Here is a 17,632-nt window from a genome sequence, read left to right as displayed (position 1 = left end):
AAAAATGCATGGCACACAGCATATGTCCCCAGTATTAAAGCTCCTATTTTCCTTTTCAAGTCTACCATCTTAGAAGGCAAAGAAATACACCTCTCTTGCTGAAGATAGCAGTAGAAATAATGCAAGAAGCGCCACAGTTTAATAGAACTGGTTACATAAAATAACACTACCAGAAAGCAGAAGCACTACCAGAAAGTGAAGTTCTCTCATGCTGAGATGGAGGTCAAGTAAAACCCGAAAGATTTAAGGTAGAATAGGAAGCAGATGTTTATTTTGCACTTAAACAAGCTACCAGACATCATACCTTCAAATCAGGGTCAAAAGAAAGAAAAAAATACCCCTGGAGCAGTTTCATCAGAGGAAAGGGGAGTGCTGATAGCAGGTGGGCAGAGGCTGTATATTTAAAATAGCAACCTCGTTCTTTAGGCAGGAGAGAGGTAATGAAATATGGTAAAAAATAATTTGAAGCTTGAAACGTTTATTGCAGCAAGTTCATCACAGCCATGAGTGCTAAAAAGCTGGAGAAGAGGGGAAATAGAGGCTTTGGCAACGAGCTTGCAATGTGAAGGTTTGTCAATGGATAGACTAACAGGCTTACTGAGCAATGGGAGTTTACATGTAACTCTGCTTAGGCTACGATGCTTTGTTACATGATTTTGTTGGAGTTTTTCTCTTCTTAATAAGTCCGGTAACTCAAGTTACAATGCTGTTTTGACTGGAGTAGAGATAGAGCATTTTTTATATGCTGGAAGGTATTGGCTGAGAGAAGCAGAACTCCTCCACTGTACTCATCCTGGTGATGGTCAGTAGCTTTATAAAATGATGCAAAATGAACGATATTGTCATAGATGCTGTTACATTTGGTTCAGTCATGTGGACCATTTTCACCTCTCTGCCCCGACCATCCGACACCAAGGACAGGACAGACCTCTCACTTTGTCCGAGCTCTTGCAATGCTCAGTCACGGCGCTTCCGGTCGGCACCGGCCGCGGCGGAGGCCCAAGTGCTCAAAGACGCCTGGCTTAGGCTCGGGGACAAAGGACGGGAGTTGCTGCCGCCCGGGCCGCGCTGCGCGAGGCGCGTACCTGCCGAGCGCCGGGGCTCCGTGCGCCGCCGCGGCACCTGAGGGGAGACCGCCCACGCACGGCGCCCCGGCAGCCGCTCCTCAGCAGCCCGTCTGCGGCTACACAGCCGCTTCTCGGCCGCTCCTCAGCGCCCCTCAGCCGCTCCTCTGCGGTTCCTCAGCCGCCCCGGGCAGCGCGGGGCGCCGCAGCTGCTGCGCCTCTCCCGCGCGCGGCCCCTGTTGGCAGCGCCGCGGTTTCTGGAGGGGACGGCGCGCGGCTGCACCGCTGAGCCGGCCGGAGCGAGATGGCGGTGGCACCGTCCGGCTGCGCCGGTGCCCGGCCCGGGCGCAGCGGTCGCGGCAGCCAGCGGGCCTCAGGCCGCGAGCCCCGGGGCTGCGGCGCGGGCCGCCAGCAGCCGCAACGCTGCGCGGGCGAGCAAGCGGGAGATGCCGAAGCTGCGCGGGGAAGCATTCTGGAGGGAGACGCTGCGGAGCGCCCACTACGTGGTGGCGCCCATGGTGGACCAGAGCGAGCTGGCCTGGAGGCTGCTAAGCCGCCGCCACGGCGCCCAGCTCTGCTACACACCGATGCTGCACGCCCAGGTCTTCCTCAGGGACGCCAACTACCGCCGCGAGAACCTCTACGACGAGGCCTGTCCCGAGGACCGCCCGCTCATCGTGCAGGTGAGCGCGGCCCCCGCCCCGTCTCCCCCTGTCAGCCCCAGCACCGGGAGCGACGGCGGCGGCGGCTGCCGGGAGCAGCTTCGCTGGGCTCCCCTTGCGGTGCCATTCTCGGGTAACGTTGAGGATGCGAGTCAGCGTTGCCAAACGCACGCGTGCCTTCCATCTCGCTCGTACTAACAAATCCAGGCCTTTCCCAAATGTGCACGAGTTGAAGGTAGTCAGCCTCATCCACATTTTAACGTGGTTATATAGGATGACAGAAATCTCATTTTCTTCATCTAAATACTGCTAAGAGTTCATGAAGATGTGTGTTTTTCTGTTTATCCCATGTTTAGCAGAGGATTTGCTGTCTTAACCACAGTGGCTTGGAGCACTGGACTTCTCTGAGGGTTTAAGTCCCCAGCACCTCATCTTTAGAAACAGATTACAGTTGGTCTTGTAGAATCAGGGTGTGTCCTGGATCTCATACCACTCGAGGATCACAGCTTTTTTGAGTATTAATCTGAAACCCTGAGCTCAGTGTTTAGCTTTAGAGAAAGGATGCAAGGAAAACAGGACAGACCTTAAAGCATGTGTTGCTTCTGCTTCTGGACTTCTGTGCGATGTTAAGGTATTTCACTCTATCCAAAAGAGGGAAAGTGTCTTGTGGAGCTGGAGAATAATGCAGGCAAAGACAGTTATCATGAGCAGAGGAATGACTGATTTCCACACACGGAGCAGTTAAATGGATGAGGACTCTTTACCCTGGAAAAAAAGTGTCTCCCTTGACTGAGGGGAGAGATAAGAGGAGAAGCCTGTGGAAGTATTACTGGCTTGAAGATGATGAATGGGAAACAACTAAGTGTAGTGGTAGTTATAAACTGTGAAATTCATTGCTGTGGGATGTACTGGATTCTGGAACATTGCATGAGTTTAGAAAGCAAATGAAGGAAAACACTTGAGGGTCTTCAGGTGCAACAAACACACCTTCTGTTTCCAAAGTCCACAAAGACACTTATTCAGCTTCTGCTGTTCCTTAGACATTTTGGTGTTGACCTTTGATCTGTCTCAGTACAGCTTTCACAGAATCATGGAATATTCTGGGTTGGAAGGGACCCTCGAGTCCACAACCCTCGAGTCCACAAGTACGTTGAGTCCAACTCTGAAGTGAATTGTCTATACAGGGATAGAATTCACAGCCTTAGTGTTATTAGCTATACCATGCTCTAACCAAATGAGCTAATCTCAGCATCTTGTACATTCTTCTTCTGTGGGAGGTAGTTTCTTTTGACACAGAAAAGTAAAAGTGGCAGAAATTCAAGTAATCTTAGAAAGCTGTAAGTCACAGATCTTCAGCTCAGTAGGCTGTGTGTCCTGGGTGACACTACCAGAACAGGATCAGTTGCTGTGACCTTGCTGTGTTACCCTTCTTCCCACTGACTACTCTTGGATATAAAGTACGGAACTAACTGATCTTTGGATTGATCTTGTGCAACAGTCTTTAAAGATTTGGTCACAGAGACTTGGAATTAGATTAGAGAGAAGTACATCTGAGCTCAGCCTGCTCTGAAGACTTTGTTTACTGTGCTAACATTCTCATTATATTACATGGTTGGAGGCTTTCCGTAGTTTCAGTTTTCTTAGAGAAAGCAAATTATTTTTTATTTTAGTTGGTGTCAGTCATGATTTTATGTAGAGCTATAGGGTTTGAGTAGCACCTTCTGCTCAGAAGTGTTTAATTTTTTTTTCAAGTTTATTGAAGACATGATGGAATTGGTTTTTGTGAAAAATGAGGTTTAGAAAATCTAAACTATAAATGAGAAGAAGAGTCTGTCTCTGTCCTCTTCAACAAAGAAGCTTCAAATTAACTTATTAATTTGCTTTTTGCACTGTTTTAAATGTAGTATTAATTACATTCAGTTAAGACTGAGCATTTGACTATATGTTTCACATTCCATGGGAATTCATTTTAGAGGCAGTTGTGCTTACTGGTATCTACAAAGTTTGAGCTGTCTCAAGACCCAGAGACATTATGGGTAACTCTTTCCTTAAGCACCACCTTTCTGTATTAAAATGCTATAGCTGTTTGTTCTGCAGAGGATTTTAAAAGTTGTTTTCACTTATTCTTGGGTACAACACGTGAAATAGTCATCTGATGTTTCTTTGCCTCTTGAATGCTCATTTTTCTCATTTTGTCATTTGAAGGTTGAGAATCTTTAGCTGGTAAGTGACACAGATTTTGTTTCGAGGTTTTTTTTAATAGAATCATAGAATATCCTCAGTTGTAAGGGATTTACAAAGTCCAGCTCCTGCACAGAACAGCTACCAGAATCCCACCAGTGTTGTCCAGACGCTCCTTGAGTTCTGGCAGGTTCAGGGCCATGACCACTGCCCTTGAGAGCCTGTTTCAGTGCCTGACCACCCTCTGGGGAAGAACCTTTGCCTGACATCCAGCCAGAACCTCTCCTGACACAGCCCAGACATTCCCTCAGGACCTGTCACTGCTCACAGAGAGCAGAGATCAGAGCTGTCCCTCTGCTGCCCCTTTGTGAGGAAGTTAGGGATTTCTACGGAGTCTCCCCTCTGTCTCCTCTTCTCTAGGCTGACCAAGCCAAGTGACCTCAGCCACTCCTCGTATGGCCCCTCCATTCCTTCCACCATCTCTGTAAGCTCCTTTGGACACTCCCGAACACCTTTGGATCTTTCTTATACTGTGGTGTCCCAAACTGTCCCCAGGACTTGAGGTGAAGCAGCCCCAGTGCAGAGCAGAGCAGGACAATCCCTTCCATGGCCCAGCTGGTGATGCTGGACCAGATGCCCCCCCAAGGACACAGCTGGTCTTCCTGGCTGCCAGGGCACTGCTGACACATATTCAGCTTGCCATCAGTCAGGACCCCCGGATCCCTTTCTGGAGCACTGTTCTCCGGCCTTTTGTTTCCCTGTCTGTCCATACATGCAGAGTCACCCTGTTCCAGGGTCAGAATAGGCTGCTTGTCTTTATTGAAGTTCATATGGTCTGTGATTGCCTAGCCCTCTGATTGTCATGGTCCTTCTGCAGGGCCTCTGTGTCTCCCAGGGTGTGGACAGTTCTTCCCAATTTAGTATCCTCAGCAAGGTTACAAATGTCAGCAAGGTTACAGGTCATTTATGAAGCTGTTAAAGAGCTCTGGCCCTATCTAAGATGGAGCCCTGCAGAACCCTTCTCATGACAAGTCACCAGCCTAATGTCATCCCAGTCACTATAACCCTTTGCACTTGACTCATGAGCCAGTTGATTGCCCATCACACAATGTGTTTTATCCAGCTGTGGGCTGGACATTTTGTTCAGAACCATCCTGTGAGAAACAGTATCAAATGCTTTACTGAGATCCAAAAAGATTATGTCACATGGCTTCCCTTGATCATTTTGAGAAATAGTGTTTGGTATTCTTAACTGTGCATAATTGCCTACATCATAACTTTTTGTCAGTACTTGAAGAAAGCTATTGCCTGATTATTCCACTTCTCTTTGGTTTTCACAGTTCTGTGCCAATGATCCTGAAGTGTTTGTCCAAGCAGCACTGTTGGCTCAGGATTACTGTGATGCCATAGACCTAAATTTGGGTTGCCCCCAAATGATTGCAAAGAGAGGTATGTGAAAATCTTAACCCTGGATAAGCAGAGAAATGGCAAATGGTTTTTCAAATGGGTATGTTGGCAGTCAAGTATCAAGAGGGCCGAGTCATGCCTTGGGGAGGCTGCAGTATGGCTTAAGTCAGACTTAGTTACACCCAGTGTAGCAGGTAATGCTTTTTGTAGTACCTAAAGCAAAAATTAGATATGATTAATTCTGATTTCTCTTAAGTGGCAGCTCCTATGTCCAGAATATCCTTCAGAAACATTATTTTTAGTAAGAGCTTGATTTTCTTTCTGATTTTTGCTCAAACAGCCTATTTTTGAAAAACTGCACTTAAAATTAGATCATTCAGACCCTTAATTTCCCTGATACTTGCAGTGTTTTTTCACAGTAGTGTAGAAGAGGATGACACCTACTGAATCCCTTAGATACTGCATGTTTGAAGACCAGGGGCAGTGTTTGAAAATTTTGGATCAGTTAAGGTGTTGAGAAAATATTTGTTCAGTAACTGCCCATTCTTCTTCTAAAATAGCTTTCAAAGACTAAGAGGAAATGATTAGTGGTACAAATAGATCTTTCAGTCTGATCATCTGTTATCCTAATGGGATTTATTAAACATCTGATATAATCCCTTAGAAGTTGGATCTTGAGCTGCAAGTGTCAACACATCAGTTTTGGGGAGTACCAGTGAAAGTGGAGTGTGGGCATTCCTTGTTTATCCTGTAAATTTAGGGTGGCAGGGAGAACAGAATGATCCCACTCTTCCAGTTGGGGCAGGACAGAGCAACTCTGTTTCTGCCAGTGAGGCATATGAGTGTCTGTATCTTTGTGAGAGTTTATGAAAATTGTGCTTCAGGATCTTACTCTTCTGCACAAGTCTGTCATATGCTATTTTATCATAGGTCACTATGGAGCATTTCTGCAAGAGGAGTGGGATCTTCTTCAGAGAATGAGTAAGTATTTAGAGAGGGAATAGGAAAAACTAATTATCAAGAGAAGGTTTAGGGATTTTGGGGGAAAGGAGGTGCAACATATTTCTTTGGGCAGAGTTGTGTTTGGGTTTTGAAGGGGCAGTTGCATTCTTTTTTTTGTTCTTTTATTTTTTTTTTTTTTTCATACTGTATTCCAGTGGCACCCTCAAGATACTTGGTGGTATCCCACTGTAAACTCACACTAGATCTGCTAAAAGACTTTTGTACCTGAAACAGACTTCAGGTGAAAGTGAGTCAATTAAGTCCCAGTCTCATAGGATAGTTTAGTGTCTCTTCAGCTCTAGAAACAGTAGAAGTCCCAGTGCCTTACTTTTTCACATTGAAGTTCTCAGGTGCCAAGGGTTGTGTTTCTGCTTGAAGCCACAGTTTCCCTTTTCTGATCAACTCCCTGTACTCTTTCTGTCCAGAGTATAGCAAATTATGCCTTTCCTCTCCTAATTTGTGTAGGTTATTTTCAGGCTATCAGTAGCTGTTGTGAACAGTGTCATTTTTTTTTAAGAAATACATTTGTAACTGATATAAAAAGCAAGGTTTTGGTCATTTTGTAGAGCTGAGAATATGCCTTCATCCCACTTCAAAGCAAGTGTTGGAACCATGAAGTTAGACAGTCCTATTTCTGTTTGCATTCCCGGTGGTCTGGGGAATCTTGAGTGATGTTTGGTACAAAGACACTGCTGGGAACCTGGAAGATAGGACAGCGCATCCTTGCCCAGCATGTAATGTGGCTGTTGAGAAATATGCAAATCAGAATGGCCTCAAGGTGTGAAGAGAACCCAGGTCATCTAGTTGGGTGAACCCAGGCTATCTAGTAAGAGAGATGTCTTAGGCTGTCCTCTTCCTCCTTCTTTCCCCAGTTGCCTTTAAAATGGTGGAGCACTTGCACCTGTATACACCTTGCTTGCTCCTTTGAAAGGGTGATGGGAAGTACCTGTCATTAGAGCTCATAGGATTTGGATTAGAAGACAGCAGGTGACTTCCTGCATTGTATATCCAAGCTCTGGAAGAGAAGAGAATTTCAGACACAACATAACTCAGTGTTTTCCTGTTGGCTCTCTTTGTTAGCTCTCTTTTTGGTATTTTTGTGATTCCATGTACTGAGTACTGGGAGTTTACCATGTTCTAGATTTCACCCTGACTCTATAGCCTACATTGACTACTTGATTGCATCCACAGCCTACCTCACTTGATAAGCCTCTGCTTGCCATGGATAAGACCCTACTTATAATGATTTTTTTTGGTGATAATTTGCAAAGAAGTGAAGCAGCTTTTTGTGGGAAAGATAGAAAAGCAAGTGTTAATGTTGGAGGAGTATAATAGCCTGTGAAGATAATAAACTTGTATCAATAATTAAGTTGTGAGGAGGTGGTCTTTGAAAGTGATGGCTTAATGCAGTGGAAGCGTTAGGGCTGTTGAATGGGTGACTATTTTATGCTACCTTGTTAGGATGCAGATTTTGTGTTTCATGTGTGTGTTACTGTTACGTGATTAAACTATGCAGTAAAGATTGCAGAGGACACTGCTATTTTTTTAAGCTGTGAGAACTGCTTAGCAGTAACTTCTTAGGCTTTTTCCATACCATACCCAGTATCAGATCATGAGGAGAGCAGATACTTTTCATAGCATTGTGCAGCCCACTTACCTGTCTTTTCAATCTCAGTTTTACTGGCTAACGAGAAGCTCTCTGTTCCCATCACATGCAAAATCCGCGTTTTCCCAGACATTGACAAGACAGTGAAGTATGCACAGATGCTGGAGAAAGCTGGCTGCCAGGTAAGAAGGCAGCTGCTCCCTCTACCTCTGCACTGGACACACATCATTGTGTAAAGTATGTGATGACCAGTTCTTGGTATACTCTGGATATGAATAGGCTGCATTATTTTGCAGACAGAGCAAACAGGATGCAGACAGATTCTGTGTGTTTGCAGCCCTAGGCTGCAGGTCAGTGGTGTGGTACGAAAGACACAATTATTTCAGTCTCTTGTAATCACTGCACTGTGCAGCATCCTTCACTGTGGTTGAGCATCTCAATATTCACATAGTGCTGCAGGAGGCAGGTGTGAATGCATGAAATCCACAGTACTGTAGAAGAAAAAGGGTATCAAAAGGTATGACTAGAAGAAACCGGCAGCCTTCTAGGATTTAACTCAAATTAAATTGGAAGAGATGGTCTGTAGTTGGATACAGTACTGACAGTGTTTGGACCTTCTGCTGAGGAGAAAGCTAGATCAATATATCACAAATTCCAAAGGGAATCACAAATGGAATCCTGTAGGAAAAGGAAAGGAAACCTGTAGGTTCTCCCATGATAGAATCTTGTCATGCCATAGAATAGCAAGATAAAAGGAGCCTAAGACCATGCCACGGTAGGTGAGCTGCTGATACCTTTCTGTGTTCCTAAACTTCCTGCGCTGTTGAAGTAGCAGCAGGAACTCAGTGGCATCCCTGAAGTGTAGGAAGTGAAAGGAAATTTTTTTCAGTGGATTTATTCCAGTGGTTCATACATGTGGAAAGCAAATGTAATGTTGTGTTCCAGCTGCTGACTGTGCATGGCCGTACTAAAGAACAGAAAGGACCACTGGCTGGTGTGGCATCTTGGGAGCACATTCAAGCTGTAAGGTTAGTGAGCAATACCCGTCTTAGTGAATTCCTGCTAACACACTGGATTTTAAACAGAGTGTACAGTGGCATTGAAGAGCAAGCAAATTTAGGTGACAGGAGGAGAATTTCTGGGTTGACTCTAATTCTCAATTTTATGCATCTGTTTTATTCATTGAAATAGAAAAGCTGTAAACATTCCTGTATTTGCAAATGGAAACATCCAGTGTCTCAGCGATGTGGAAGAATGCATCCGTAAGACAGGAGTACATGGTGTCATGAGTGCAGGTAAAGAAAATTAACTTCTACTCTGATGAGAATACGAGTTGTTTCTTATTCCCTTAGCAGCCCCGCATACATTTATTAAAAACTTCTGTCAGATTGACCTGGTGAACAGCTTTGCTTGACAGCTGAGTGGCCATTCTCCCTCATCTTACACTGGCCATCTCATACCAGGAATAGGAATCCTTAAGATTAGTAAAGGATTGTTATGTTGGACTTGCAATAGCATTGACTTATTGAGCTCAAATGTAATTACTTGACATATGGGAGGCATATGGGGCTCCTGTGGTCCTGGAATATTTTTGTGACATCTGTTAATCAATGGAATAGTTTTTTGAATGGTTCTCAATGAACCAAGTGCATCTGTGGGTTAATATTCCTGCAGGTGGTTCATGTTGGGTTGAAACAAGAAAGAATTGACATAACTTCCTACAGGAAGAGCTAGGATAGGCATCAGAAAAGCTCCTAATCACTCACACAATTAAAGAAGGGTTGTAGAATCTTGGTTTTAGAAAATAGTTGTTAGCAAAAGGCTTGTGAAGACAGTGGAGAAAAGCACAGTGAGAAGCTGTATCTGTGAACTTGGGCCAGACAAATATCAATACAGACACCTGTCATTTCAGTATTTAACCACTGGGCAACAAAAGCAGTGATTTCTCTCTTTATTAATTGGTTTACTGTCTTCCTGTCAAGGTTAGATGCCTTTCTAGAAATGGTACTTTAATTGGATATGAGCTGTTCAGCACAATTAGGAATTGCATAGTGAAATGTAGTATCCCAAGGTCGGGCTGGAGTATTACTGACCCTGTGTTCCTTTTGAGAGTACATGGGTGATGTGTCTGTGGCTGCAGAATCACAAAAGAGATGATCAAACTCCAGAGCAGAGATTTTGACCTTTGTTTCAATCCTGAAATGAAAGTTTGAGTATTTCTTTTTGTTCCCTAGAAGGTAATCTTCATAACCCAGCTTTGTTTGAGGGCCGGAACCCATTGGTGTGGGAGATGGCTGAGGAGTACCTGGAGATCGTGCGGAAGTACCCTTGTCCATTGTCTTATGTTAGGGCTCATCTCTTCAAGCTCTGGCATCACACGTGAGTATCTCCATAGAACTCTTTAATGTTTTCAGGGCTCATCCTGCTTAGAAAGCGTCTGGGCTTTCTGGACAAGGATTTGTTTGGCCAGAATGAGTATGCTGCAAAGTTTTCTTTCCTGGGCCTGGCTGGAGAGGGCGTGGGCCAAGGCCTTTACCCTTTATTTCATATCTGGGAAACAGGGCATGGGGAATGAACAAGTTGCCACAAGATCAGCCAGGGTGTGATCTCACAGCACACCAGTTGCAATGTGGTAATTGCCCATATGCACACACTTCATGGCAAACTCAAGTTAACTATCTCCTTGTTCATTGTGAGGCAGAGTGCTGTTGCATTTATTGTGGAGTAAGAGCATAGCTGTGGGCAGTTACTGAGAAGCAGCTGATGCACTGTACATTCATGTTAGCTTATGTCAAAGTACCTTGCTTGTCTGCCAAATCTTTATCTGGAAGAGACATATGTGTGCTTTTCTCTGGACTTACAAAGAGGAATATAAGCTTCTACCAAAGGCAAATGAATCTGGAAAAGTGTATAAAATGCTTTTATGCAGTTATTTTTAGTTGATTGCAGTCTAAATATAACTGATGTTTGGGCTTTGCCTCAGGCTTCAAGTTTACCAGCAACTGCGTGAAGAATTAGCAAAAGTGAAGACTCTAGAGGGCATTGTAGATGTCAACAGGGAGCTGAAACTGCGATGCCAGGTACCAGGATGGGCCCTAATCTCCCAGAACAGCACTGCCTGCACTTGGTGGGAATGTGCCAAGTATGTCATAGAGTTGACATCCATCCATTAGTCACTTCTGTGGGATTTGATATTCGTAGCATACTACAGTAGCATCCCCTTAAGCCTGGACAACTTTATGTGGGATAAAGTTGATATAGGAGTTACAAATGTGCTTCAGTTCATCTGTCGTAGTAGATGGTTTTTTAGCCTACATGTAGCTGCCAGTAATTGTTAGCTTAAATTTCAATTTGTGATTTCCTGGAGTTTGAAGTGTTATTAAGTGTATTTTCTGACAACTCCAGGAAGACTGACTGTAACTCTATGCTGCAGGAAGAAATAGCTAATCAGAAAGAAGGAGAAAAGCCAAAACAAGGGTTGCCTTTTTTCCACTGGATCTGTCAGCCATACATCAGGCCAGGGTGAGTTACTTATTTTGATACTTACAGGTACTCATAGGCCTTTCCCACCCATACCATTAAAAAAAAAAAAAAGACTTTGGATTATTTGTATTCTAGTTTAGTTGTTTCCTAGTTATTGCTTTGTTTATGGAGATGTTGCTCATTGTTTGCATCTTCTCCTTTGGATCCTCCTCAAATTTCTCTCTCCCTCTGGAAAGTAAAAATTAGGAATCCCACAGCAGCTGAGAACAAGAACCTGATGTGCCTAATTTAGCTGACCAACTTTAATTGGCTTTCCAACTGATATATCTGATAGTGTGTCTGTCATTATCTGCCAGGGTTAACCAAAACAGCTAGGTTTTTCTATCCCATTTCTAAGGGCAATGACACTTCATTGTAGCTACAATAGAAAGGTTTGTGGTTTGCCCAGATGTCTGTAAACCAAAATAATGGTCAGGGAACAGCTACTTCTTCCCTCCAGTCTATTTATGATGAATTCACTGTTTCAGGCCAAAGGAGAGATGCAGGGAGAATGGAGATAGTGGAACTGAAAAAGGTGTGCGAGGAAAACGTGCTCTGGAAGAAGAGGAAGATGGAAATTCTGAGCTTCTGTCAAAGAATAAACAAAAAAAGAAGTTACGAAATCCAAATAAAAGCTTTGATCCATCTTTAAAACGTAAGTTCCATTTATTGGCATAAATATATGGAGATATGCTGATACCACCTTTGACATAATTTGCCACTAAGAATTTTCCTGGCTTGTGTACTTGTAGAAACTTCTTTGAAAAGAGAAGGAATTGTTGCTATTGAAATTTCAATAGCAGGCAACATGATTCAAATAATGTTCACTAGTAAAGGAAACAAGGATCAAAGTAGTAGGTCACTGATTCTCTAAGCATCTTTTTAAGATCAAAATTATTTACAAACTGCATTGTAGCTATCACTAGCATTTGAAATGGAAATTATGTATGAATTTCAAGCTGATGTCCTCATGTTTTATGCTTGACTTGAGGATTAAAATTTTCAATGTTTGGATTTTAGCGTAGGCACTTAAAAATTCAAAGTCTTTTTACCTTTGCACTGTTATTGGAGGTACTGTATTTTTATTTCAAAAAGAGTCTATGGCTAGAAAAGCACCAAGCTTTTCTGGTTCTGATTTTTTTTTTAACTTACTTCTTCCACATAAAAATATCATTGGTGAAATCAGGTTTCTCTCTCTCTCTCTCTCTCTCTCTCTCTCTCTCTCTCTCTCTCTTTTTCTCAGCCAAGTATGCAAAATGTGATCAGTGTGGAAACCCTAAGGTAAGTCAGTACAGGTGTCCATCAAAGCATTTCCGCTAAATAGAAATTAAATGTCCATGTAAAGATCAGTCGTGCAGTGTCTGCATGGAGATCAGTGACATGTGGTGTGCCTCAGGGGTCTGTACTGGGACCAGCACTGCTCTGTAAAATAATGAAGCCACAGGGGCTAGCTTCTTAACTAAACAGCTGGTTCCCCGTAGGGTTAAAGCACCCCAGGCAAGCAGTCTCAAGGCCAGATACCTCAGTCCTTTGGCAGCTGAGTGCCCTAGCCCAGACTACCACACAGCCGTGGCCTCTTAGCAAGCTCAGTGATTGTCAGCTCTTAGTGATATCAGCTCTTTTATGATTTCAGCTCTTAGCTTGCTAGAGGCTCTAGCTGGCCGTGGCTCCTGGAAGGCAGACGAAGGAGAGAGGAGAAGGAGCATCGGCTGTTCCACGATGGTTTATTCTGAGGGTTTTGCAAAGGGTCCGAATGCAGCTCTTCTCCCAATATGGGCCAAGACAGCCCCTTTTATAGGGTTAGGGAGGATTGAAAACTGACCAATTGTAAGGGTCAGGGAAACTAGCCTATGGGGTCACAGAGAGATAAGCAGGCCTGGAGGACCAGAGTGAGGACTCCTGGTTCAATTCCTATGACTCAGCAAATACCTATCTCTAAACATCCCTCCACGGAGCCGTAGCCGGCCCTGCGCCTGCTACGCTGCTCAATGTCTCCATCAGTGATGTGCACAGTGGGATCAAGAGTGTCCTCAGCACATTGGCAGATGACACCAAGCTGAGTGGAGTGATGACACACCTGAGGGACAGGGCCATCCAGAGGGACCTGGACAAGCTCAAGCAGTGGCCTGTGGAAACCTCTGAGGTTTAACAAGGTCAAGTGCAAGATTCTGCACTTGGGTTAGGGCAACTGTGGTATCAAATCCAGGCTGGGGGGAGGAACAGATTGAGAGCAGCCCTGCCCAGGACTTTGGGGTGCTGGTGGATGAGAGGCTGGTCATGACTCACCAATGTGCACTCACAGCCCAGAAAAGCCCCTGTGTTCTAGGCTGCATCAAAAGCAGCATGGACAGCAGGTCATGGGGTGGGGGGATTCTGTGCCTTTGCTCTGGTGAGACCCCACCTGGCACTCTGCATCCAGCTCTGGGGGCCTTGGTGCAGGAGACACAGGGAGCTGTTAGGGCAGGCCCAGAGGAGGCTACAAAGATGATTGGGGGATGGAGTACCTCTGTCAAGGAGGTAGGCTGAGCGACAGGGGGGCTGTTCAGCCTGCAGGAGAGTAGGCTTTGGGGAGCCTCACTGCCCCTTTCCAGTGCCTAAAGGGGACTTAAAAGAAAGACAGTGATCGAATTTTTAGCAGGCCTTGTTGGAGTAGGACAAGGGGCAGTGGGTTTGAAGAGAGTAGATTCAGACTAGATGTGCCTTAGATTAGAAGTAATTTTTTATGGTGAGGCAGTGGCCCAGGTTTCTCAGAGACATTGTGGATGCCCCATTCCTGGGAACATTCAAGGTCAGGTTGAACAGGGCTCTGAACCTGCTCTTTGCAGGGGATTGGAGTAGATGACCTCTAAGGGCTCCTTCCAACGCAAATTATTCTATGATTCTATTATGTTATTCCAAATCCTGAGGTAGCTCTGTGCCAGTGCCCAGTCACACAGGTGCATGCCAAGTCCTGCTGATAAGTGTGTGTGTGGGGAGGAAAGTCCATACTTGGGCTAAAACTTTTTAACCATTAATTGTAACCAATCTCTCAGGTTGAAGGTGCTGCACAAAAATTCTTAACATACATAAGTTCTTTGAGAGAATTTGCCTTCCTCTCCAAAAAAGTGCAGTCCTGCTGCTGCTGAGGGTATTTATTGCTGAGACAGTTGAGTGACTTAATTGAATTTCTGAAGATATCTTGGAAACAAATCTCCAGACTTCTACACATGTATGACATGCATATTTTACTGTGAAATGAAAAACAACCCGCTCTTACTGAGGTTAGTGGTGGGTGGAGTTTTTCTGCAAAGGGAAAATTTGAATAACTGGTGTGGTTCTTAGTGTAAAATAAAAATACTTCAAATGTCATCACAGTACAGCTTTCAGTGTCAGGCAGCACCTGCAGCTCTGTTTTGTGTTGTGTTTGGATCTCTGCCTTTATCAAAACAAGCCTAAGCAACTCCTCATCCTCAGTCCTGCCTTTGCAATAGATTAACATTGACTTTCACTATTAGCAAAGTGAAATGAGGCAGCTGGTTTTACAGGTCCTGTATTGAAATTTCAAATATTTTGATATTTGCAAAGAGTTCATTTTGCTTTTGCTTGTTTATTTTTTCCCTTGGAGAACATAGGTGTTTGCTTGACAGGGTGGTGTTGCTGAGCTGTGTAAGCAGAGTGTATTTACTGCTGCTAATATACCTGTAAAGTGGGGTGTAAGATGCAAGTGATTTTGTGTTCTAGCTTAAAAATTAGCATGACATACACCCCAGGGGGTGGGGGAGCCTGCAACACAAGCATGATGTTGCTCCCTGTTGTAGCACTGTTACTGCAGCGAAGCAGTGGCAGCCAGCTGGGGCTCAATTCGAAGTTGCAGCTGCTGAAAAAAATTGGGTATTTTTGCTGTGTTCATTATAGGGACAGCACTGAGCACTAGGCTGGCTTGCTTTCAAAGCCATCTTGTTTCACAGCTAATCCAGGTGACATTGCTTGGTGCATAAAGCAAGATTGTCTGCACCAGGGCTTAGACTGATTTTTGTTTTGCTGTTGCATCACTGTAATGTTGCAGGTAGCTCTTGAAATCTTCTGACTAGGCCTGTAATTATTTTTTTTCCCTAGATTATGTGTTTCTGAGTTATGTCATGAAATGGGGTGTCGGGGGGAGTGGAGAAGAAAAATGATAACTCAACTAAAGCCTCCCTAAACATGAGGGATTTTCTGACTGGGGTGAAGGGAACCATGGTAAACAATATCAATCCCCTTTTCTAAACTGTGTGTGAGCAAAGCACCCCAGAGACTCAGGCTCATTCTGCCAACTCATCAGTTAGCCAAGACTCAACTGCTGCTGTCCACTAAGGGTCATATATTATACTTTAATAAATATGCAGGTGTATTTTAAGATGCAAATAGGTAAGTAATTCTGGTGGTAACATATTGTAGGCGTAGCTGCAGATGGTAGCAATGTGTTTCATGCTGCGGAGAACTAGAGCAAGCTCGCCAGCACCAAATGTGTTCATGCTTGTTCCAGAGGGCTTATGGCATGTGGCTGCTTGTGGTGGGTAACTCAGGTTGCCAAAGAGGCTATGGGGGCTGCACAAGTTGAATGTGGATTTTTTTTGGTTGGTTGGGGTTTTTTTTGTTCTTTATGTGCAAACAGCACATAGCGCCCAATATTACATCAACTCCATCATCTTCATTAGGCTGAGTACACGGGCTTTTCCCAAAGATCTGAAAGCGCAGAGCTGTATTGTTATTATTATAGTAAATAGTAATAATTTGATTTTCACTGACACAAGCTTCTTTATACTGCTATCCCAACCCAGGGCACTAAATGTGTGTTTAACATGTGCCGAGGATGCTGTAAGAAAAGAGCATTCAAGGAGGTAGCAGATTGCCCAGGTAAGTGCATCTGGCCTTACTAGGCATCAAGCAAACATCTTATCCATCTCCCGTCTATATTCATTACTTAATCTTTGGGTTATGGGGTGTAGGTGGGTGTTAAAATCTACATACTACCTAAAATACTACATGCTATCTAAAAGTTTGTAGTACCATTTTAAAAGACTGCTCTTCCTTCTCTGCATGTCATTGCTCCTGCTTCCTAAGCCTCGGGATGCAGTTTTCCAGTCTGTAAAGACCCATTCTTTATAAGGAAATTAGGTATTCTGTTTACCACTGTAGTCATCTCTTTTCAGAATGTTAGTTTGGGGTTTTTTCCCCCTTTTGCTTTTTCAGGTCATGGATTACTTTTTAAGACCAAGTATGAAAAATCCCTTCCATGGCAGCACAGTCAAAGAGGAATTCAGACGCCAGAGATCAGTCAGAGAGGAGATGCAGAGGTAGGGGAGACAGCAGTGCTGAAGGAGGCTGGTGACAGTACAGGGTGAAGCTTTGGAAATGAAACAGTCCAAGAGCTCCTGCCAGACCACTATACTACTTCCCTGGGCCAAAGAATGTGTCATCTCCAGCTCACTGTCAGCTGTGTGAACTTCTTCCACATAATTAAGTTCTGGAAAAGTTTTATTTAAGTAAAAAACTGCTTACTCAGGGAATTATCCTGCATTTGAAATAAAAGAGATTGAATTAAATGTCTAATGCTGTATTTGAAAGATGGAAAATGCTGCATTTTTGGGTGGAGACAATTTCTGTAAGCTGCCATTACACTCTGCCTCCTGTATGCTCATTAACCCTTCATGTTCTGTTTTTCATACTGGCAACTAAATTTATTGTATTAGAGCAGTCTTCTGGTATGCTAAAAATAGCAGCGTCAGTGACTTCCTCACTAACAGAAAAATGTGTCACATTTGTTAGTGTTTTAGTAGGCCACATTTTTAATGCAGAAAGGAAAGCAGCAGTACTTGGAAAATGTGAATGTAAAACTGTAAGATCTTGCTATATCCACATTAACAATTATTAGTTTCTTACAGTATGATCAAACTTAACAGTCTTCCATGAGCCAAAGGCTGGGGGAGGATGAAATCTCTATTTTAACACAGAGGGTTGTCTAAAAATATGTGGGAAGTTGGAACCAAGTCCATTAATATTTCCCTGCTCAAGGTCTCATACTTCATTATGCCATCATTTGTCCTTCACACATGATAAAGTCTGACAGATGTGTGACAAAACCAGATGCCGGTCCTACACATGCCTTTTTGAAAGACGGGAACTTCTTCCACTTCCTGCAAAAATAGTCTACTTCCTCCCTTGCCCAG

General features: G+C 43.9%; 1 protein-coding gene across 3 annotated transcripts; it reads left to right on the top strand.

Annotated features, from left to right (window-relative positions):
* Nucleotides 1–1,404: 1,404 nt before the first annotated feature.
* On the top strand, nt 1,405–17,008 carry DUS1L (dihydrouridine synthase 1 like). Of its 3 annotated transcripts, none has more exons than XM_059864159.1 (13): nt 1,405–1,747; nt 5,248–5,356; nt 6,245–6,295; nt 8,052–8,104; nt 8,868–8,950; nt 9,114–9,217; nt 10,157–10,301; nt 10,906–11,064; nt 11,328–11,444; nt 11,933–12,099; nt 12,688–12,725; nt 16,244–16,319; nt 16,656–17,008. In XM_059864159.1, exons 1-13 carry the CDS (start codon nt 1,511–1,513, stop codon nt 16,805–16,807), a joined length of 1,491 nt encoding a protein of 496 aa, XP_059720142.1. In that variant the 5' UTR covers nt 1,405–1,510; the 3' UTR covers nt 16,808–17,008. The 3 variants fall into 3 exon arrangements, with proteins under 3 accessions (XP_059720142.1, XP_059720141.1, XP_059720143.1); XM_059864158.1 differs by having other exon boundaries at nt 1,407–1,747; nt 7,992–8,104; XM_059864160.1 differs by having other exon boundaries at nt 1,410–1,747; nt 7,992–8,104; nt 10,906–11,002; nt 11,356–11,444.
* The last annotated feature ends 624 nt before the right edge of the window (nt 17,009–17,632 follow it).

This window comes from Haemorhous mexicanus, chromosome 20, assembly GCF_027477595.1.
Source record: "Haemorhous mexicanus isolate bHaeMex1 chromosome 20, bHaeMex1.pri, whole genome shotgun sequence".
Classification (NCBI taxonomy): Eukaryota; Metazoa; Chordata; class Aves; order Passeriformes; family Fringillidae; genus Haemorhous; species Haemorhous mexicanus.
This window is presented reverse-complemented; position numbering and strand designations above follow the sequence as displayed.